General features: G+C 44.9%; 1 protein-coding gene across 1 annotated transcript in view; it reads left to right on the top strand.

The window, feature by feature from the left end:
• Positions 1 to 18,946, top strand: part of LOC120762893 (zinc finger protein 501-like) — a 38,589-nt gene extending 19,643 nt beyond the window's left edge. The window contains exon 4 of the mRNA XM_040085759.2: positions 18,063 to 18,946. Coding sequence (XP_039941693.2) covers positions 18,063 to 18,081 — 19 coding nt within the window. The 3' untranslated portion in view covers positions 18,082 to 18,946. The remainder of the gene's footprint in view (positions 1 to 18,062) is intronic.
• Positions 18,947 to 22,702: the final 3,756 nt, after the last annotated feature.

Consider the following 22,702-nt stretch of genomic DNA (forward strand, 5'->3'; position numbering starts at 1 on the left):
GGTGGCACTGAAGAAGGCTCCATGTCCTCCTCTGTGGTCCCCTGATGAAGGCTGGACATCACTGCTGTGCCCTTTTCACCTTTCCCCTTTAGGCATGCACAGTCTCTTGTTAGCCATTCCAGCAACTTCCTCACTGGTTTTAGCAAGCTCTGTCCTTCATTTCCACAAGATTTGTTCCCTATTTCTTGACAAGTTTCATGTGTCTTGAGCTTGTGGTTAACATTTGCTAGCTTCCATATGTATCTTATTTTTCCCAAGGATGCCCAGGCACAGTGCTTTTAATCCTTTCACAAGCAAGGACTGGAGAGCCACTCCTGGACACTGGGAATTCCTGCAGGTGCACCCACTTTTGCAGACAATGAGGCTCCAACCTCGCTGGGAGAGGGCCCAGCTTTTACTCAGTTAAACAAACAAGCTGACATCACTTCTAGTGTGGGAACATCTGGTTTCATTCTCCATTTGGTTTTTCCCAAAGCCTGGCCAGGGCTCAAGGAGGAACCAAGTGAGTTGACTTTGATCCTACAGCCCCAAACAAAGCCTGATTGGGCCTGGTTTCCAAATACAGAAAGGTAAATCCATGTTTTGCCAATGAACACATACAGAGATCATATTGCTAACAATGCTTTGTTAATGAGCGGATACAAATACAAATTTGGTTGGAAGGTTCATCTAGAGGTCAGCTGTCTTGGTTTGAAAAGACAGTTGTCTGCTAAGGAGAGGCAGGCCTCTCTAGGAAATGAGGAATTCAAATCCTTCCCTCCGTGTTATTATAATTTGGACGATTAAAAAAAACTTTTCAGTCAGAGCTATGGGGAAAAGGAATAACAGTCCTTCACTAGTAAATATAACAGGACAGACTAAAAACAACAGCAATTATAATAATAGTAAAACAGAACCAAGAACCCCGAGGGCAAACGGTGGAAACTCCGGCGCTGATGGCTGGAAGCCGGGCGCGGTGGACTGTCCTCCGCAGGCAGGGGGGTGTCCTGGCAGGCAAAGTTGGCAGTGCCGGAGAAGCCACAGCAGCTGGACCCGGGCTGACGCAAAATCCAGCAGGGCAGCAAAGAAAACTCCGAATTCCTGGGCGCTCCAACAGATGGTAGAATTCCCAGGACCAGACTCCTCCATTAACTGTGGACTCCAGGCAGCCAGCAGTCGCCCGATCCGTGCTCCCCTGAAGACTGAGAGCCGTGAGACCACCACCCTCAGCTCTCCGGGAGCTTTCTCCCTCCCCCAAAACTAAGTGATCAGCTTCTTTTGTCCAGATTAAGCACTCTCTAACTATCAGTATTTAGTCTCCTAGCAGCTTGTGAGGGGGGGCAAAATTCTACAGGAAACTTAACCCTCAACATCAGCTTTGGCTCAGGACCTGTTGTTCAGGCCTCAGTACTTCAATCAGTGCTTTGACCTACAGATGAGCTACAACCTTCATAACAATTCTTTTGGTAACAGAGTTTAGATTTAGGTATTATGCATAAAACCATCATCTCTTGTTCTTCAATTTTGCGCTCTTCAAGTTCATTACTCAGAGCTATAATTTGCATTCCTTTTAAAGCATGGCTTATTTGTTGCTGTTCTCTGTTCTTTATCAAACATCCCTTTTTTCTTGAGACTGTGTCTCTTTTTAGAAGAGTCTCAGTACTCCATTTCCCAGCACAAAGTGTCACAGCAAGTCTAACACGGAATCATAACACACCAAATTATCACATTGCAATGATTACAGTGACTGCCACAAATGCATTTTGCAGCAGCCTGCAATTTGGAAGCCAATCCCACCATGAAGAATTTTCTTCTTTCTGCCTCTCTTCTCCTGCTCTTTCTGTTGAGGTAATTCCTGATTGTTGGACTTCAAACCCAACACTGATTCCTGCAGCATTCCTGTCCTAGAATAGCACAGGTTCCTCCTTGGCCAGCAAGCAGAAAATCCAAGGCCATGCAGTTCTGCAGAGCCCCCATTCGTGTTTGTTAGAGTTCAGAGAATGTGCTAGTGGATATTTTAATAGCACCTCCTTTTACTTCTTCTAATAATGGATTTAGCTCATTAATGTAAACTCCACAGACAAGGCAGTGCACATGGGGCACTGAGTGAACCAGAATCTTTGGCTTTCTGACACCAAAGGCACTCTTTCGAGGGGAAATGTCCTCTTGGCCCCAACTCTTCTTTGTGGCTGCTGCCAAAGTGCCCTCAAGAGAGGCATCAATATTGCCTGGAAACAGGACCCAAACCATCCTTTAGGAATCTGTTTATGGGCAATCTCCACACACCCAGCAGCTCCCATTCCCAGTACCAAAGGTCTGATTTCCTATTTCCCACTGTGGGTTGATGATGGAGCCAGGGCTTCTCCCTGTGCTGCTGCTGTGTCGCTGGTGCGTTTGGGCCAGAGGAGTTTCACAGTGGCCCTGCAGCTGGGAGTGGTGTGACGCTGACACTGACCAGCTGCAGCACTTTGAGTTCTATGGACACTGTGAGTGATGGTAAATGTCATAGTTTTAATTTTAAACCGGGCGGAAACACTAATTAATGTAGTGGTTTCACATTTACTAAATTTTGGTCTTGGTACTTACTTTTTTTGTGGGAGAGAGACTAGGAGAAAAACAAAGAACGCTGAACTTTAAAATTAACAAATAGTTTATTAACATACACTAAAAGAATAGAAAAAAAGAAAGTTGGAAAAAAACTAAAATGGAATGAAACTTCAAAAACACTTTTCCTTCCCTTTACAAACTGTTCACTTTCTTACAAAACAACATAAAGAGACAAAACTTGTAATTTTCAGTCAGTTTCACCTATCTGACAATAGTCTTTCATTAATTCATCAGGGGAAGAGTATCTTTTTGAGTCATGGATCTCACTGATAACTTAGAATAGTTCTCTTGTGGGTTTTAAACTGTCACAAAAACAACCGCCTGGAGAAAACCTGCTTTTGTGACCTTCCCAGGAGCAGTTTCCCAAGCTGCTTATGGGTCATGGGTCTTAGACTTTTGCATACTGGGGTGTCACCTTTTAAAGATGAGTAAGTCCAAAGCAAAGGATTCTTCATCTCAAGGTACAGAGATATCTTCTCACTTCTTCACTGGCACAGGGGCTTCTCATCTTTATCTCTGTTTAAGCATCTTATAGGATATCACTTAGTTCATCACAAACACCTTTGCTTAAATATACACACAAATTAAAACAATCATCTCCCCAAATGCATAACTTTCCTATGATTTAAAGGAATCACTTAAATATAGAGTTCATTTCCATGGCTCAAGTAAGAATAGAACAACTAACTCTTCAACTCTCTGTCCTAATAGGCTTTTCACTCTTGCTTTACTGGCTTCATCCTGTTGTTCTTTATGTTCACTCTGTCTTTCTTTACTCTCTCAGAGGAGGGCTAAGCTCTGGAAGCTTCATGTTGCTAAGAAAGAGTTAAATCTGCTCGGAGTCTTTGTCTCTTTCTCTGTAGCTCGTGGTGTTAGATGTTCAAGGCCGCGCTGATGAGGGAGGAAGAACTTACAGAAACATTAGAGATTAGAGCACTGAGGCAGTCCAGAATTTAAAAAAAAAAGAGCAGGATCATAAATGCCTTCTCAGCCCACCCCTCGGTGTAAATTGGGGTGGTCTCGGCCCAAATGGTGCCCATAGCTCTTATTAGGGCCTCGCAGAGATTTTATCCCTGCACCAAAGAAGTCTGAAGAAAGTAGCTGTTAAAAACCAGCAACCTCTCCTTTCCCCCCCTTTCACTCGGGAGCTGATGGAATCCGGCCAGGCCTCAGGCCAGCTCCCCCCCAAAAAGGGGGGAGCAGCAGGCCTAGCTCGATGTTACCTGTCTCTCTCTGGCTAAAGGAAGAAGAAAAAGGACCTACCTACAGGAAATTCATGGGGTTTTATATGGTACTTCCCAAAGCCACAGCTAAAAATTCCAGTGGTCAGAATAGATGTTCTAACTAACTAACTAACTAACTAACTAACTAACTAACTCTCTGATAGGTCCCTGTCTCATCTAAAACAATTCCCAGGTCCTGACCTGGAAAAGTATTTTAGATTTTTCTATAACTAAAAAACCAAACTGTACTAACCCATGACAGTAAAGCACAGAAATCCTTTCACATTGTGGCCTCTAACTAAGGGTTTGGTTCCTCCTGAAGGGAAATCCTAGTGAATCCTGTAAAGCTGCTAATTGTATTCCCGTGCTCCACAGCAGAGTTGTCTGTAACTCTCCCTGCACTGGCTCCCTCATGAGTCAGAGCCCATTGACAGAGTTCTTGGCAATCCTTAGGGTGGGTCCTCCAAGGGCAACCCATTCCTCCCAACATTAGTTGAGAACATACCCAGCAATTAGTTACATTGTGTATTTTGGCTACTTTGATCCTTACATTCTCATAAGAATTTTCGTGACTATTCTCTTGGTGAAACTTGAGGTGTTTCTGGCAAACAAAGATTCTGGCTGACTAACAAGATACAACTTAAGCAGCACTTTAGTGACAAGATTGCTCATTCTTTTTCCTCAATCTCATTCAGGTTAGGAACAATTATTCTGTTGTCCATGGAGCTGGCACCTTTTTAATTCCAGAATAACGCCCATAAGGTCCTTTGCTGTTCAGCTTTCCCGTGGTGTCTGTGGGTAGCAAGGCTTGGTGGGGTCCTCTCCCCTTCGGCTGGAGAGGTTCCAGGTCCCTGTCCCTGGCACGTACCCAGGGTCCTGGCTGGAATTGGTGTGGAAGTCACTCGGTGTCACATCAGCCTTCACATGGAGCCCCGTGGATCAGAGCATTTTCCAAAGAGGCTGCTGGGGCAAACACGGAGCTTTGGTTTGGCAGGATCTGTAAAACGATATCCCACAGCAACTTGTTCTGGCATGGAACACTTGGCTGCAGGGACATATTCCCACCGTTCCTGCCCAGGTTTCAAGATTCAAACAGCATTGTCCTTCACCAGAGCTGTTCCTTCAGCTGGCTTGTGCGGACCATTTGGCCTCTGCACCCACACTCTGGCTCTGTTATTAGGACTGCTGGATTTAAACCCTCTATCTCTACAAACAGTGCGGATTGGAGGTGGATCTCCTTCTTTCACAATTGTTTTTAAAACTGACAATATCTATATTTGTGCTACCCTGACATGGGGTTGAATAATCCAATCTTTTTCTATATTGTTTAACAGATTAACTTCTCCTTGATAATTTGCATCAATTCCTCCTCCCATGATATGAACATTTTCAAGGCCAAGCTGCAGGAGCAGTGATCAAACTGAAGTGTCCTAGAGGAATCAGAATTCCTATTCCTGTATTGATAATTCTCATTTGCTTCTGATTTGTCTTAATTAATTCTAATGCATGAAGGTCCAGCCCTGCAGCCTCTAGGGTGGCCCTGTCAGGGGCCATCACACCCAGAACAATTTCGCCGGAAGTCCAAGTCTCACTGTCCATGGTTGTATTTGCAAACTAGGTGCAGGCATGCACATCTAGGGGTTTCCATTTCCCCAGTGGGCCCATTGTTAAGGGTATGGAGCACATCTGGGAGATGGGTTCTCCACTGGGACAGGTTCCCAGCTCCTCATTTTTTCAACTGTTCTTTTAACAACCCCTTCACCCGTTCAATCAATCCTGCAGCTTGTAGATAGTCAGGTACATGAAAAACTCACCAGTCTCATTTGCTGTATTTTTCACTGTAACAAAGCATTCTGCATCACAGTATCAGAAAACCCTATAAAAACAGCCAATTTAATCCCTTCCTCCTTTATTCCTTGTATACAATTTGCAAAGTTTACCACTGACATTTGGGTCTTGTTCTTTTCTGTCAGGTATTTAGTATTACAGAGAGTAGCCCAAGCTAAAAAATTAGTATTGTCAGCATTATTTCACATTGTTGATTTTTAATTATATATATAAATGTATATTATTCAGTTGTGTTATATTATATATCTATTATTATTATTATTCATATTAATATCATTATCATTATTTAACTTGCACAAATGAACCTGAGCTGAAGATTTAAAACTTCCTCTGTCATTCCATGTGGGACATTCCAAAACCAATTCTTCCTTTTGTGGCGCTGTTTCCAATGTGCTATTAACAAAATCCATCCTCATCTTCCCAAACCCACAAGTTCTTTTCCTTTTTCCATATGCAACTTTTGGATGCATTTTCACACATCCAGCAGTTCAGCCTCTTTTAACCGACTGCTCCACTGCTCTCACGGTGCTCTGACCTCAGCCCATTCCAGAGCCAGTGAGCTCTAGGGAAGGGCTTCCCATCCAGGAATTTCAGACTTGACTGGTTCCTCACATTTACATTTAAAAAGTGACATTTTGTTGTGATCTGGCCAGACTATGCCAGTGTTGTTTTACCAGTGGGCAGGGTCAGAACCAAAGACACTGACACCAGCTGAAGGAATCAGTGTCATTTAGTACAGTTCAAAGCAGCAAAGGAGAACAAAAGGAGCCGTTCAGCAATGCACCCAACCATCACTACCAAAGATTGCCTGCAGTGATTAAGAAAGATCCATCATCAGTTACCCTCAGACTTTCCCATCACCCACATCCACACATCAGCTGGGGGAAGCTGTCACAGCCAAGGGCTGGAGAGCCACTCCTGGACACTGGGAATTCCTGCAGGTGCCTCCAGCTACAGGTGAGGCTCCAGCTTGGCTGTGAGAGGGCCCAGCTTTGATAGTGCTGAATAAACAGACAACACTTCTAATGTGGGAACATCTGGTTTCATTCTCCTCTTGGGTTCCTCCCAAAGCCTGGCCAGGGCCCAAGGAGGAACCAAGGGAGGTGACTTTGACCATACAGCTCCAGACAAGGCCAGATGTCAGATTTCATGGCCTTGTCTGGCTTCTAAACACAGGAAGGTCAATACATGTCTCACTAATCAGTGGATACATTGATCACAGTGCTAATGACCATGCTTATTTCACTAATGAGCAGATACAAAGATAACCTTTGGTTGGAAGGTTGATGCAGAGGTCACCTTTGGCTCAGGGCCTGCTGTTCAGGCCTCACTCAGGCCTCTTGTCCAGGCCTGGGATGAGCAGGGACATCTTTCACCAGATCAGGTTGTTCAGAGCCCTGTCCCAGCTGGACTTGAATATTTCCAGGGATGGGGCATTGACCTCCTGCAGCCCCCCACATCCCCCATGGCCATGGAACCTGGCTGCAGAAATGAGTCCTTGGGGTGCTTTCCAAGGAAACTTGAACAGATGAGGGATCCAAACCGAGCAGTGGGGTCAGTGCAGTGTCCATGGCCACAGCCCCTTGCAATGGCCCAGTGCAGGTTTGGGAGGATGATCCACCTTCACTCCTGGCCCAGGGCAGGGCTGCAGTGCTCTTGGTGGCACCTTGGGCTTGGCCCACACTTGAGGAGGGTGTCTGTTTTCACTGGGGAAACTCAGGAGTTTTAGATTGCTAAAAAAAAGGAAGAAAACCCCCTCTTTTGATTGTCTGCAGCCAGTTCTCTGAGCAAAGCAGGTCCCAGGTCACTGAAAGGAGACAGGAAGGGGCTGGGGAATGTGGATCAAGGTTGTCCACATTGGGTCACACCTCAAGGCACAGCTTCTCTGACCAGGCCAGATCTCCTTAGGAGGGACCCTGGATCAGTATCAGTCACTGAATTCTGTACTCACCTCTGCTCTAAAGAGAAAAATTCACCCTTTAAAATAGGAATGCATATTTCTTAGGAGCTCTTTGAAATATTTCTCTGTAATTCTAGGAAAAAAGACTTTCTAATGAACTGCACCAGACCAGAGGGAATCAAGGCACAGCCATGGTTTGTCAGGAATTGCTTTCTCCAAATGAGCCCCATGGTGCATTTGGTGCTGAGCCTTGAACCTCAGGGCCTGGGAAGAGATTGCACAAACCTTTCCAGCAGTGAAAGTCAGAGGAAAAACCCAAAGTGTCTCAAAGCAGTAATGGGTCCCACTAAGGTCCATCCTGAACACAAGGACTCCTCATAGACTCCTTGGAGGAGAGAACTAGAGGCCAGAATTGCACAAACCTCTCAGACTCAGTGTCAAAAATAAGTTCCTTAATAAACTTTGAGTACTCTGAAGTAATAATGAGCATCACTGAGTCTTTATACTGACCAAGAATCCCAAGGGACTCATTAATGTAGATAACTGGGGCCATGATTGCACAAACCTCTCACAGAGTCAGTTTTAAAAGAGAAACACCAAGTACCTTAAAATTACTGAAGTATCTTGAGGCATTAATGAGCCCCACTGAGTGTTACTACTGACAAAGCCTCTCAAGGGGCTAATTAAAACAGGTAATTGGAGGCTATCATTTCACAAACCTCTCAGAGACTCCAAGGCAAGAGCAAAATCCGAAGTCCTTTGAAGAACCTGCAGTCCCTAGGAGCATTAAGGAGCCCCCCAGGGCCATTGCTGACCAAGGCTCCCCAGGGACTCCTTCCAGCAGATCCTTGAGGCCACTGGGCTGTGAGGGGGATGCTGAGGGCAGCACAAGGGGCTGACAGTGCCCAGCCTTGCTGGGGCTGTGCCAGGAGGCCCCAGGGCCTCAGGACAAGGTGCCTCCTCAGAGCCCTTGGTGGTACAGAGGCTGCTGTGGCCCAGGGCACCAAGACTTGGCTTCTCTTTGTCCCCACCTGTCATCACTGCCTCCAGTTCTCTGCTCTGGCTGGGGCCTGGGGACACTTTCTCTGTCTTGTCCCTCAGTGGGACCCGTTAAATCTTCAAGAAATTTCGGAGTTGGATTCTGACTTGGAATACTTGAGAGGTTTCTTCAGCTCCCTGTCAGGGACTGATGTTCAGGGCCTCAGCACAAAGCCCGAGAGGGTCATTAAAGTCCTTGTGCTGTGTCTGTGCTGCTGAGCTGGGCCGGGCTCCTGGCACAGAGGCAGCTCTTGGCAAGGGCAGCGCTACAGAGAGACAGCTCTGCCCAGGAGCAGCTCCTGAGCACAGCCCAGCAGGGCTGGGGCACTGCCTGCAGCCACCCCGGGCACAGTACATGGGCACAGAGGGGTGAAACTCAGCCTGGGCTGGCAGCACAGAGCAGAGCTCACTGAGGGCTCACTAGAGGAGAAATCCTCACAGGGTTGGGAACAGTCACTCTCTCGCTGGGGGAAGATAAGCTGCAGCTCCTGCAGCTGGCACATACCACAGCTTTGGGGCCCTTCCAGGAGGACTCTCCGAGGTGCTGCAGGGCAGGGCTGTGGCCCTAGGGCAGGCCTGGGTGTCCCTGCTGCAGCAGCCGAGGCACAGCCCAGGGCAGCTCCCTGTTGCCCGGCTCTGCTGCAGGGCTGAGCAGCCGGGGCTGCAGCCAGGGGTGCCCAGGGCTGTACTGCAGAACAGGGTCCTGCAGCCCAGGGCACTGTGCTGGGCCAGGGACTCTGCTGCCTGCCAGGGACAGCTCTCAGCCGGCCCGGGGAGCTGCTGCCAGCGCTGGGGAGAAGCTGTGGGGGGAAGGAGCCGCCCTGAGCAGGGCAGGTGCTGCTGCTGCTGAGAGGTGCTCTGTGGGGCAGGGCTGCTCCCAGCTCCAGACCAGCCTGGGCACAGCTCCGGAGGACACTTGCCAAAGGAAGGTAAGCCTGGGATTGCTGTAAGGATCAGGAGCTTTCCTGAGAGTGTTTCTATTTCCTGGTTGGAGAAGGATGGGAAAGTTCAGGTGATGACAAAAAGATTTTTGCTTTTAATACATTTTTCATATATTCATAGCTCTGTTAACTATTATTATATAGTTATAAATCTATAATCCTTAATTAACTTTATCCAACTACTATTACATACTTAGATAAGTATAATCCTTAATTAAAGGTAGTATGTTTCCTACCCTTTCTCTTAGATTTTGGAAGAATAAGCTTCTAAATAAATTCCTGAAATACTGTATAGTCTTAGTATCAGGAAGAGAACCTACAGGATGAACATTTCAGTTTTTAACCACAGGGTGATCAGTCATAAAAGAAGCAGGGCAAAGAAGCCCATGGTCCTATTCAAATGGATTTACCCACGGCTGTGTAACTGGGACAACTGAATCTCCTATTGGATGTTCCTGTAAAATATACTAATTAATAAATCTTAATAAATTCTTGCAATCTAGGGCCGGGTGTGCCACTCCCCTGATATTGTCACTGTCATCTGGTGCTCTCAGGGAGGCTCTGGCATTTGCATCAGCTGAGTCAGGCACTGCCCTTGGGATTGCTGCCAGGCAGCTGTGTCCATGGGAATGGGGTGTCCAAGCTTGCCTGTGACCTGTGGGGCTGTGGGCAAAGCAGTCCGTGGGAAAGGGGAAGGAGCTGAGCCCCCTCCCTGACATGCCCAAAATCACCAGAATTTGACCCCAAATCCCCAAATTTGCCCAAAATCTCCAGAATTTGACCCAAAATCCTCAAATTTATCCAAAATAGCCAGAATTTGACCCTGTAGTGGTTTCACGTTCACTAAATTTTGGTCTTGGTACTTACTCTTTCTGTGGGAGAGAGACTAGGAGAAAAACAAAGCAGGCTCAACCTTAAAATTAACAAATAGTTTATTAACATACACTAAAAGAATAGAAAAAAAGAAAGCTGAAAGAAAAACTTAAAACGGAATGAAACTTCAAAAAACACTCTCCCCTCCCCTTACAAACTGTTCACTTTCTTACAAAACAACATAAAGAGACAAAACTTGTAATTTTCAGTCAGTTTCACTATCTGACAATAGTCTTTTATCAATTCATTAGGGGAAGAGTATCTTTTTGAGTCATGGATCCCACTGACAACTTAGAACAGTTCTCTTGTGGGTTTTAAACTGTCACAAAAACAACCGCCTGGAGAAAACCTGCTTTTGTGACTTTCCCAGGAGCAGTTTCCCAAGCTGCTTATGGGTCATGGGTCTTAGACTTTTGCATACTGGGGTGTCACCTTTTAAAGATGAGTAAGTCCAAAGCAAAGGATTCTTCATCTCAAGGTACAGAGATATCTTCTCACTTCTTCACTGGCACAGGGGCTTCTCATCTTTATCTCTGTTTAAGCATCTTATAGGATTAATATTACTTAGTCCATCACAAACACCTTTGCTCAAATTCACACACAAATTAAAACAATCATCTCCCCAAATGCATATCTTTCCCATGATTTAAAGGAATGATTTAAATATAGAGTTCATTTCCATGGCTCAAGTAAGAATGGGACAACCAACTCTTCAACCCTCTGTCCTAACAGTCTTTTCACTCTTGCTCTACTGACCTCATGCAGTTGGTCTTTATGTTCACCCTGTCCTTTCTTACTCTCTCAGAGAAGGGCTAAGCTCTGGAAGCTTCATGTTGCTAAGAAACAGTTAAATCTGCTTAGAGTCTTTGCCTCTCTCTCTGTAGCTTGTGGTACTAGATGTTCAAGGCCGTGCTGGTGAGGGAGGAAAACTTACAGAAACATCAGAGATTGGAACACTCAAGCAGTCCGAAATCACAAAAAAAACCCAGGCAGGATCATAAATGCCTTCTCAGCCCACCCCTCGGTGTAAATCAGGGTGGCCTCGGCCCAAATGTTGCCCATAGCTCTTATCAGGGCCTAGCAGAGATCTCTTCTTGCTCTAGGGAGGTCTGAAGAAAGTAGCTGTTACAAAACAACCTCTCCTTCCCTCCATGAAAGAGTCTGCCTGAAATTCCCCTCATTTGCCTCATGATCGTCATAAGGATCCTGAGGACCCCACTGCAGTTCTGGCCTGCTCGAGGTGGATGCTTGCCAATAGTCCAGAGGTGCATTTTCCTGTGTCACCACACCACGGTACAGAGGCTTTGAGCAGTGTAATGGCAGTTCTGTACCTGAAGATTGCACCTGCTTCATGGTCCCTGCTTCACAATAGCCTATGAATTTCCCCACCTTTTGGCCAAGTGGACTTTCTGGAATAACTTTGGTGGTCCCCCATGAAAAATCCTTCATCTGCTTCACAACCACCGTGACAGAGAGAGATCAAAGTCCCCTTCCAAGGACTGAGATTAAGACCTCTGTACAAAGCCCCTCTCAAGGACTGAGACATGAGACTCCAACAACCCTAATATGGGGGGGTTGGGGCTGACTTGACCAAAGTGAGATGTTTGCCTGCAGGTGTGGTCGTTGGACCAAGACTAAAATGGCTCTCGCTTACTGCTAAGAACATGGACTACCTGTTCCCCTGCAGTGGCTTCAATAGACTTACCTGTGATTGAGGGCTATAATAAAAACCCCTGAGTTAACCAGCGAGAGAGAGACTCTCCCTGACGTGACAGGCAGATCCATCAACTGGACCACGAGGACTTAGTCTCCACGTTTGGTAGCTATATCTCTCTGTTTCTCTCTCTCTTTCTCTATCTCTTTCTCTCACTCTTAATCTTGCTATGAAATTTCTATGGTCAATCAATAAAAGGTGCATTTGTTTTAATGCTGAAATCCCCTCTGTGTTGTGTTTTGCACTCTGAGATCAGTAAACAAACCATCACAACCCCTGCTTGTACGAGCGGATCGTGACATTAAATTGGCATCACGGACAGGATTCTGATATACAGAGGGGTTTGCAGGGTTGTGTGTAGTCTGTAATAGGGGAAGGATGTTTCGCTCCAGCCGCACCTAGCCTGTCATTCCCGAAAGGGTTGAACAGAGCTAGAAAGCAAGGGGGGGCGACTCGAATTTCCCGCAAAGTGCACACACCTAGGTGATAAGCACCCTCATACTCAATTGAGGGTTCTGTCTTCAGAATTTCACAAAAGATTTCTTAGTGCAAAAAAGGGGAAACTGTTTTTGTGTTTGTGTGTCTCTGGACTGTCTGGGAAGGAAGGGACAACCTGAAGAAACTAAGCAGGGCCTCCCAGGCAGATTTTGTCTCTTCACCCACTCAGGGAAGCAAAGGGAGACACAGCCGAGCTGTGTGTGTGCGTAACTGTTACCTCCCTGTCATGGTTTTCTGATCCCTTCATAAAATGACTGTAAATCTTAGTGCAAAAAACAAAGCTGCATTTTATGCATTACTTGCTAAACACAATGCCAAGCCTTCTCCGGGAGGAGAAGAGTGGACACAATGTAATTGGTTTAATTTGGAAAATTATATTGATAGAGTATGTTCTTTACAACATGGAACAAGATTTAAACCGGGCAAAAACAAAAGTATCCTCTGCTCAGTTTTGGGAGTTTGTCTTTCAGCAGCTGTAGAAAGTCGCTTTAAGGGAAGAAGTGAGGAAAAAGCTATAATAGACTCCCTTCAAAACCTAGTTGAAATTTTGCAAAAACAATTTGTGCTGGCTTGAAGGCAGAACCAGCGAGAGACTCCAAGTCAGAAAAAACAATTTAATAGGAGAGAAAACAGAGGTAAAATAAAATAAAACACATGCAATAGTACAAAAGATCACTGACAGAGTCAGAATACAATCTGAAACCGTGGTGGTAGTGAGACATAAACTTTAGAGAATTAAGGATTTTTAGAGGGGTTAAGATTTTAGTTAGAGATAAGCTTTTCTGAAATTAATTAAAGTAGGCTTTGCTGAAATTAAAAGTTAGTAATTAACTAAGAGAAATTGGGTTTGGGATCACTCTTCCATATTAGAATATCTGATTACTTGTCAACTTTGATTGGTTAGCTGTGTTTATAATGAAGACTATTTAAACTGATGAATAGCTTTTAGGAACATAAGACAATTGTAGGCCTCCTCTGCCCAGAAACTCATTGAACAATCATGAAGACATGAAGTGGGAGTCCTACCAAAGGTTCATTTATCACATTTGCATTGAAAAGGTAGAAAGGTCAGTGCGAGGAAGACTTCTTTACTTCCTCATTTTGGGGACCCCTCCCCATGGAAAGGACCACCGACCCATTTCAAGGAAAAAACTATGCATGCTTAATGGCTTTTGAGCTAATTACTGTACTAAGTGGGGAATGGGATGTACCAGGGTTATGAATATGCATTTGTGTTTTGGGTATTCAATACTTTTGTAAATAAAAGGACTCTGTAATCACCTGTAAATTGCAGTGTGAATTTGGGAGCTATCCCACACACTGTCCGGCGCCATAATAAACATACACTTTCTAACTTTAAACTGTTAGAGAGTTTGTGTCCATCACAGTTGGGTATCGATACTAGATCAATACCCTATTTTTCTTTAATAAGTCAGTAGCAGTCCAGATGAAGTGGTCTTGTTGAAGCAGTGTTCCTGCAGAAAGGTCTGGTAGCTCTTGTCCTCTGGGAATCCAGTGGGTAAGGCTGCCTGTGCTGTCCCAAATGCCAGATTATATCCAGGTGGGAATGCTTGGCTCCTCCCCCTGGGCAGAGCATCTCACAATGGGCTGATATCATTCCATGAGTCTTGCAATGGGTCCTTGATTGCCCATTAAACAGAGATAGCTCCTGGAGGGAGTTATCTATGAGTCATGCAGCAGGGCATTGATGGGCCATTAACACAAGATAGTCTGGAGGGAGGGGGCAAGGGAAACACTGCCCAACTTCGTTTCAACATCTCATGTAGATGGTGATAGAATACCTACCTTGGGCACATCTTACATTGTAACCTAGGACACAATTAAATGAAGAAAAGAATGAGATCTATGCACTGAGAGCTGCCCTTAGAGAAGAACATGTTAAAAACTCCTATAATATTGATTCCTCTATGGAAACAGAGGAGAAGGAAACTCCTCACATTAAACAAATATATCCCCATAAGGAACTTGAAGCAGTCAAAAACTGCAGGGAAATCTGCTGTCCTCACTTGAGACCCTTGGTTAAAACAGAATATAATTATATAAATGATGAAGATTTCGACAGCGCTACTGAATTGGCTAAGCTAAAAAAGGAATACAGCCGCCTCCCACAAGAATAGGAGACAGAGTATGTCTTCCAAGTGTCCCTCACTGGTGGAACTGAACATGAGGCCAGTGGATATCGGGGACATGGAGTTTTCTTAACAACAGGAAATAAACATATTCTGTGGTCCCTAACGCAGTTTGCAGCTTATTGGGCAGGGGGGCTTAGCCCCTTGGAAAGGGGTGATCCTTTGGCTATAACTGGTGGCCCTGACCAACTGCTAGAAAACATTCACAAAGCTGCCTGCTTGCAAATGACACATCAAAGAAAATTAATTTCTGGCTATGAATCACCAAAGCAATTACCTGTGCAGCTGGAACTGATGACCCCTTTGATTCGGGGGCTTCAAGAATCACTCAAACCTACAGCAATTTCTTCACAAAAAACCATGATGACTTTAGGTCTCATAGAAAGGCTGGATAGATTCCTTGGAAACCCAAGCAACCAAACTGGATTTACTGATCCTGGGTTTACTCCATATTCAATCCCCTCTCAGCTGCCAGTTTCTCAATCTGATTCATCTGACGGTGATCACAAAGTTTGGACTGGGAGTCAGCTTGCAGCAGATCTCATTAATTCCCGTAGAAAGTATGGACCTGTAAAAACCCCGGAGGACATTTCCACTAGGCTTTCCCAAGGGTACAAACATTCCCTCACCCTGGCTCAGGAGTTAGAAAATATATCCATAGCTGACAATGTAGCTGTCTATAAATACATTGATGATATCCTTGTGGGAGGAGATGAAATAGAAGAAGTGGGAGATGTCCAACAGAAAATAATCTCTCACTTAGAAAGTCTTGATTTGCAGGTTACCTCAGAGAAAATTCAAAGACCTACTCAGGAAGTGAAGTTTTTGGGAATTTGGTGGAAGGGAGCTATGACATGTATTCCACCGGATACCCTAACCTCTTTAGATCAGATTAAAATGCCTGAATCCAGGAAAGATCTCCAGCAAGCTCTAGGACTATTAGTGTTCTGGAGAAAACACATTCCAGATTTCTCAATAATTGCTAGGCCCCTTTATGACTTGCTGAGGAAAGGGGTGAAATGGGATTGGACCCCTGCTCAGGAAGAAGCAATGCACTTGCTGTTTTTTGAAGTAACAGCTCATCAAGCCCTGGGCCCTATTCACCCTACAGACCCTTTCCAGGTAGAATGGGGATTTGCCTCCTCAGGGCTATCCGTACACATATGGCAGCAAGGTCCTGAGGGTCTGATGAGATCTGCTGGTTTTTATTCCTGTGATTTCAAAGATGCTGAAAAAAGATATACTACCTGGGAAAAAGGATTGTTTGTGGTTAGCTTAGCTCACATAGAAGTGGGGAAGGCTGCACAACAACCAGTTGTCTTGGGAGGACCTTCTGAAGTTATTAAAACAGTCACTACTGGGACCTCCCCACCTGACGGGGTGGCCCAGGGGGCCTCAGTAAGAAAGTGGTATGCTCAGATTGAACATTACTGTAACATCTCAATAACTGAAGAAGCTATGAAAGGTGTGAATGATAGATGGGCGGTAAATGGGTGTCCCAAAATCACTGCTTTTTGCCCTACAGCTCCAAGCATAATTCCCTCACCACAGGGACCTGATGATCCTAAGAATCCTGCACATTACCCTGGACAACCTGCTCTGGTGGACCTCCCTACTGTAGGGGAAGTACCCCTAGTGCTGAAAACTCCTTTGAATAATTATGCATGGATAGTCTTTGATGCTCTAACGAAAGAGCATCGGATAAATTACACGCTGGACAATTCCATCATTCTAATTTTCTGCCTCTTTGTGGCAGATTTTGTTGTGTTTACTTTTCACAGGAGAATTCCGAGGACATTAAGATCATCTAAACCATGATAAAACTAGTGATACTTTTCTGCATCCTACCACAACCCATGGCCAAAACCTAGCTGAGTTTGAAATTTAAGTACTAATTAATAAATTAGTTGCCAACTAGAGATGACCAAATTACAACCACTGCAGTTGTCCTTATTGGCTTTGGGAACATATCAGTGGTTATTATCAAACATATTATGTAAATGATCACAAATTGGTAATTAATGCACTCAGTGCTACACAAAACAATGGTTTTTTGGCCCTCAGCTGTATCCAGCTTCAATTGTGGATGCAGTCAGTTGCTGTCTCTCTTATAAGAGAAGGTGAAGAAGGCACTCTTCTTACTGAAATTTGGAAAATAATTTGGGACAATGCCACTGATTTTGAAAGAGAATTCCAATCCTGATGGAACTTAGTGAACTTTACTTACAGTCCCATTACAAACATAGCCACAGCTTTTGTGTTAACCATACATAATGCCTCAGTACATTTGATATTCCCTATCATTGCATTAAGATTGAATCATGATGGAGCTCTTCTCTATCCTCCTGAGAATAGAGAATGGGCCCATCAAATTAGTGAGAAATGGCAAACTGTTAATTTCAATTATAGATCAAGACATTAGTCTGGACACAGAACAAAACATCTGTCATTTTGAAATTCATCCTAATGAGACTCCTGAAACAGTCCTTATATATATAGGTAATGCTTTAGAACTATTTGTGATATGGTATTTGTAGAAAACATAGTTGTGGATACCAAAAATCATTTAAAATTTTGTGCTTGAAATTTTACTAAAATTACAGGTTGTGATTTTTTCTTATAAAGCTCCAGTTACCTCTCATTACCTTTTGCAATCGAATTATACATTGATTCACAAACTATCACCTACTCCCATTGGAATGAACCTTACTTTGGTAAAGCAATTGTTGCTTCATCAGGATTTAATAGAAATTTTGGAAAAGATCAAGAAAGACAGACAGAAAACTCTGGTAACTGTTCATCATAATGTAAAAGAAATACATTGTGTTATAGAAAGGGTAAGAAAAGATGTCGCGCATAGTGGTGGGATACACTTTTTGGATGGTCACCTACCACCACAAGTGCCTTGAACAAATTGTGTCCTCCCATCACTGTCCTTTTGATTTTAGTTTTAATTGGTTTTGTTTTACCAGCAATTTTATTCATTATGAACTGGAGAATGATGAAACGGTTAACACGGTTGACGTCCATAATTAATGCTCATAACCTGGCAGATGTCCTCTCCCCTATGGACATCCCCAAGGCTATTGACACAAGGCGATTATAAAATTTGAATGTATGTTTTGAAGGATTTTATCTTGTAATCTTGTAAAAATTACTTTTTATTATTTGTGATTTGTTTGATAATCTGAATTAATATTATATTTGTTTATTGTTTTCTTTTCCTTTTATACTTTTCCTTTTCCTTCTTTTTCTCCCTCTCTTTCTCACCATACTGCCTCTGTTTTTCAGAATATACTACCAACGTTGACGAGTCCTGAAGGCTTCACAATGCCACTATGGAACCCTGCTGAAGATCTCTTGAAGACAATCGCGAGTCACGGGGTGGTGTAAGAGTCGGTCTGAAGTTCCCCTCATTTGCCTCACGATCATCATAAGGACCCCGAGGATCCCACTGGAGTTCTGGCCTGCTCGAGGTGAATGCTCACCAATCGTCTGCAGGTGCATTTTCCTGTGTCACCATGTCATGGTACACTGGCTTTGAGCAGTGTAATGGCAATTCTGTACCTGAAGATTACACCTGCTTCACGACAATAGCTGATGAATTTCCCCACCTCTTGGCCAAGTGGACTTTGTGGGGTAACTTTGGTGGTCCCCCACGGAAAATCCTTCATCTGCTTCACAACCACTGTGACAGACTAATATTGAAGCCCCCTCCCAAGGACTGAGATTGAGACCTTTATATGAAGACCCTTTCAAGGACTGAGACATGAGACCCCTACAACCCTAATACAGCGTTAGCGGCGGGGGGGGTTGGGGCTGACTTGACCGAAGTGAGATGTTTGCCTGCAGGTGTGGTTGTTGGACCAAGAAGACAATGGCTCTCACTTACTGCTGAAAACATGGACTACCTGCTCCCCCTTGGTAGCTTCAATAAATTTACCTGTTCCCCCCGCGATTGAGGACTATGATAAAAACCCCTGAGTTAACTAGAGATTTTGAGAGACTCTCCCTGACATGACAGGCGGACCCATTGACCAGACCACGAGGACTTCGTCTCCCCATTTGATAGCTATATCCCCCCTTTCCTCTCTCTTTTTCTCTATCTCTTTCTCTCACTCTTAATCCTCTATTTGCTATGGTCAATCAATAAAATGTGCATTTGTTTCCATTAATACTGAAATCCACTCTGTGTTGTGTTTTGCACTCTGAGATCAGTAAACGAACCATCACGACCCCCTCTTGTATAAGCAGATCGTGACACTTGTGCAACCTGTCATGTGGGGCTCCATACGGCTGCTTTCCAATTCCGGTTCATCCCTACAACGTGGCAGGAACCAACAGTAAAAAGAGCATAGCGTGTTTCTTCTGCTGGCAGTTGGGTGCACGGTGGAGCTTCTTCAACACATGTCACTTGCTCCTGTTTCTCTTCATCTGTGAGACCAAAGTTTTCACCTTCCGACCAGTTCGCAATTATCTTCAAAATCCCAGGGCGATTTGGGTTTCCAATACGGGTGCGCTGAGTGATGAGGGCAATCCATTTGCTCCATGTAGCGTCGGTGGCGTGATGGGTAGAGGGAACCTTTCCTTTAAACATCCACCCCAGCACTGGTAGTCAAGGTGCCAGCAGGAGTTGTGCTTCTGTGCCAATCACCTCTGAGGTAGCTTGAACTCCTTCATAGGTGGCCAAGATTTCCTTCTCTGTTGGAGTGTAGTTGGCTTTGGATCCTCTGTAACTTTTACTCCAGAATCCCAGTGGTCGGACCCCGAGTCTCCCCAGGCACCTTCTGCCAAAGGTTCCAGGACAGGCCATTGTTCTCGGCTGCTGAGTAGAGCACGTTCTTCACCTCTGGTCCCATCCTGACTGGCCCAAGGGCTACTGCATGAGCGATCTCCTGCTTGATCTGGGCAAAGGCTTGTTGCTGTTCAGGGCCCCAGTGGAAATTGTTCTTCATGCAGGTGACCAGGTAGACAGGGCTCACAATTTCGCTGTACTCAGGAATGTGCATCCTCCAGAAACCTATGGCACCTAGGAAAGCTTGTGTTTCCTTCTTGCTGGTTGGTGGGGACATTGCCGTGATCTTATTGATGACCTCAGTGGGGATCTGATGCCATCCATCTTTCCACTTTACTCCCAGGAACTGGATCTCTCAGGCAGGTCCCTTAACTTCCCTCTGCTTGATGGCAAAACTGGCTTCAAGGGAATCTGGATGATCTTCTCTCTTTTTTCAAACACTTCCATTGCTGTGTTCTCCCACACAATGATGTCATCGATATACTGTAGGTGTTCTGGAGCCTCACCCTTTTCCAGTACAGCCTGGATCAGTCCATGGCAGATGGTGGGGCTGTGTTTCCACCCCTGGGGCAGTCGGTTCCAGGTGTACTGCACTTCCCCCCAGGTGAAAGCAAACTGAGGCCTGCATTCTGCAGCCAGAGGAATGGAGAAAAAGGCATTAGCAATGTCAATTGTGGCGTACCATTTCGCTGCCTTGGACTCCAGCTCGTACTGGAGTTCCAGCATGTCCGGCACAGCAGCGCTCAATGGTGGAGTCACTTCGTTCAAGGCACGGTAGTCCACAGTCAGTCTCCATTCTCCGTCAGACTTGCGCACAGGCCAGATGGGGCTGTTGAAGGGTGAATGAGTTTTGCTGACCACCCCTTGGCTCTCCAGCTCATGGATCATCTTGTGGACGGGGATCGTGGCATCTCGATTTGTCCGATACTGTTGGCGGTGCACCATCGAGGTGGTAACTGGACCTTGTTGCTCTTCTACCTTTAGGAGTCCTACTGCAGATGGGTTCTCCAACAGTCCAGGCAATCTACTCAATTTCTTAATGCCCTCTGCTTCCACAGCAGCTATTCCAAAATCCCACCTGAGTCCCAGCAGCCGGGAAAGTTGAATGGTACTATGGCCTGCTTAAAACCACCTTGAAGGCAATGGGTGGGGGGACTTTAGAGAACAGGGAGATTAATTTAGCAAAGGCCACCTGGTTAGTGAACACTCGAGGTTCCTGGTTCTGTTTATTATTATTGCTGTAGTTGTTGTTGTTTGTTTTTCTTGTTAGATTTACTAGTAAAGAACTGTTATTCCTTTCCCCATACCTCTGCCTGAAAAAGCCCCTTTAATTTTCTAAATTATAGTAGCTTGGAGGGAGGGAATTGTAATTCCCCATTCCTAGAGAGGCCCCGCCCCTCCCTTGCAGATACCTGTCTTCCATACTGAGACAGAATTGGCTGAGCTGTAAAGAGCGACAATCTTCATGTTGTAGAGAGAACGCTTTGCTCTGATTTCCATATTTGTGCTTCTGCTTCAGTTTGCTCGGTTCACAAGCCTTGTTCATTTCCACTTGTTCCAGCAAGCAAACAGGCTACTGCAGCAACTTTCCTGCTACTTACAGTACGGAAAGAGATGCAAGTAATCCAGTATATGTTTTCCATGTCTGTGGAAGCAAGAGCATAGACGCTGATAGGAAGTTGCTCTATTTCCATGGCTGAGCTGTAAAGAGTGACAAGCATTGTTTTTACAGAGAGAACTCTGAGCTTGGCTCTTGGTTTGTGTGCTGTGCTGGTCAGTTTGCTTGGTTCACAAGCTTTGTTCATTTTCCCTTGTTCCAGCAAGCAAACAGGCCACTGCAGCAACTTTCCTGCTACTTCCAGTATTGGAGGAGATGGAGGAAGTCCAGTGTGAGTTTTCCATGTCTTCAGTAAGCAAGAGCATGGGCGTTTGTCACCCTGGTTTTTCTGAGTTTTTTTAAAGCCTTGTGATTATTCATAAGATGGAGTCGGATTCTTTAGCTTCTGCACGATATTAGGAGCAGTTTTCGCTTTTCTCACACATGGGAACATAAACCTTTTGTTTTTCATTCCCTGTCCTTTGTTTACATATTTCTAACCCAAAAACAATTGTAACTGACAGCTGTTCTGGCCACTGGGCTGAGAGGTGATAACCCCAGAAGCCAATCCACAACCAGACCCACAAATCTATAAAAAGTAAGAAATAAACAGGCAGAGGACTCGGCCTTGGGCTCTCTCGGAGGAGCAACTCTGCCCTGTAAATCTCTTGTCTCCGTGTGATTGCTTTGCGTGACGTGGCCACAGGCGCTGATAACTAGTTACCCTATATCCAAGGCAGAGCTGTTAAAGAGCGACAAGCTTTGTTTTGCAGAGAGAACTCTGCGCTCACCACTTGGTTTCTGTGCTGTGCTTGTCGGTTATCTCAGTGGGCAAGCCTTGTTTGTTTTCACTTTTTCCAGCAAGCAAACATGATACCAAAGCAACTTTTCTGCCCTTTCCAGCACTGGATTAGATTCTGATCCAGTGTTTGTCCTCCATGTCTTCAGGAGCTAAAGCAAAACATTGTTCTTTGCTACTTTTGCATCTCAGATATGCCATGAACTAAAAGCTCTTTTTTTCAGAAAGGATACTGCTTTGCCAGTCTGAAGCAGAAAGCTGTGGAGGGGCTGGCATCTCTGCAGATGTTGGAAAGGAGTCGCGGGAGACGAGCCTCAAGATATCATGATCAGCAAGTCTCAGTTTATTAAAGTTGATCACAGGTTTTTTATACATGCATTAATTAGCTCATACATATTGCAAAAGCAAAGCTCATGATTGGGTTGTCTAATATTGTCGCAATTACCCCTTTGTGGTTAACCTTGCAGTTAGCACATTCACAACTACCCCTTTGTGGTTAGCCTTGCAGTTAGCACATTGTCTACACTTCTCTATCTTTCTGCATACCAGGCAGTTTCAAGATCCTGTTTTTTTGCAAAAACAACAGCTGCAAGGACATACTGACCTTGCCTTTAGTCACGTATCCCTCAGATATTAACCAATCTCATAGTGTCATGTCCTTTGCTGCGCAGCCATTCCTCTGATAAACTCTCCACACTTCCCCCATTTTCTTCTTGCACAAGGAGGTGAGATTGCCACAT

The sequence above is a fragment of the Hirundo rustica genome, chromosome 24 (assembly GCF_015227805.2).
Source record: "Hirundo rustica isolate bHirRus1 chromosome 24, bHirRus1.pri.v3, whole genome shotgun sequence".
In the NCBI taxonomy this organism is placed as follows: domain Eukaryota; kingdom Metazoa; phylum Chordata; class Aves; order Passeriformes; family Hirundinidae; genus Hirundo; species Hirundo rustica.